The 1,224-nt window shown below is 28.8% G+C and overlaps 1 protein-coding gene across 1 annotated transcript in view; it reads left to right on the top strand.

Moving 5' to 3' along the window:
• Positions 1-1,224, top strand: part of LOC102675238 (titin homolog) — an 83,252-nt gene that overhangs the window by 22,737 nt on the left and 59,291 nt on the right. Inside the window, exon 15 of the mRNA XM_031512105.1 lies at positions 1,172-1,221. Within this exon, the coding sequence (XP_031367965.1) occupies positions 1,172-1,221 (50 nt within the window). The remainder of the gene's footprint in view (positions 1-1,171; positions 1,222-1,224) is intronic.

Raw genomic sequence — 1,224 nt, 5'->3', positions numbered from 1 at the left:
GCGAGAGAGAGAGAGAGAGAGAGAGAGAGAGAGAGAGAGAGAGAGAGAGAGACTGTTGTAAACTCTCGTTTTCCACGGTGCTCTCTTTCAGAGGATTGCGTAATGGTTGGAGGAATTGTGGGAAAGAAGATTGGAATTATTGGAAATTATTGGAATATGGAAGGAAAATGTGGCAAAGGAAATTTGTGAATTTTGATTTTTTATAGATATATACAATTATTTAAGTTACTTTAAATTATTTTTTTCTGTGTGAAACAATATTTCAAAAAAATTTTTTGAGAGAAGAGATTTGGAATAGATTGTAGAAAATTATCGTAAGGATTCGTTATTTGTTTATTTATATTTAGTGTGAATATTGTTTGTAATATAATTCTAAGGAATCTGAAAAATTAATACTTTAAAATTGTTCTTCTCTATTTCAAAAATTAATCTTGTAGGAATTATTTATTGCATGAAATTTGATAAAGCAAGATTTTGAATGATAGAGAATATTGGGAAATTATTGGAATGGAAAATATGGCAAAGAGAATTTGTGAATTTTGATTTTTTATAGATACATAGTTGTTTAAGTTTTTTTTTGAAATGTTTCTCTCTATGCGAGATAATTTTGAGATTTGAAATAGATTAAAAATTATCATAAGAATTTTGTTTCTACTTAGTGTGAATATTGTTTATAATTCTAAAGAATCTAAAAAAATTAAAACCTTAAAATTCTTTTTCAAAAATTAATCTTCTAGAAACTATCTGTCATATACATAATCTAAAAAATTAAAAGATTTTTCTTCGTCGTTACAGAATAATCAAATTTTCAATTTCGATTTTTCGTACTCTAACCATTATCTCAAAACCTCAACAATAATCATTCTCCCCAAAATTAAATTCTTTTAATCTTCCCAAACTTTGTTGCAACATCTTAATAAAAAGATATCGAATACAATTCTAAAAACCAAAATTCTTCCATCCCCATCATACGTGACAAATAATCACCCACAAAAATACCAGTAACTAATTACCAAGATATTACTCACTCCTTCTTTTCGTAAATTAAATAAACTTCAAAAATCGAAAAGCATTTACCGTTTAACCTGTCTTTTATTATTTCCACGAGGTCGTTGACGTCAACTCGCCGCCGTTTAAATCTCGCAACGGTATCCTTCTTCTTGAATTCCAGATCACTTGGCACAGAAATGCCGAGCAGATACACGCCGGTACGAGATTCTCCTT

The sequence above is a fragment of the Apis dorsata genome, unplaced genomic scaffold (genome assembly GCF_000469605.1).
Source record: "Apis dorsata unplaced genomic scaffold, Apis dorsata 1.3 scaffold_383, whole genome shotgun sequence".
Classification (NCBI taxonomy): domain Eukaryota; kingdom Metazoa; phylum Arthropoda; class Insecta; order Hymenoptera; family Apidae; genus Apis; species Apis dorsata.
The sequence above is the reverse complement of the archived record's forward strand: the minus strand, read 5'-3'. Positions and strand labels throughout refer to the sequence as shown.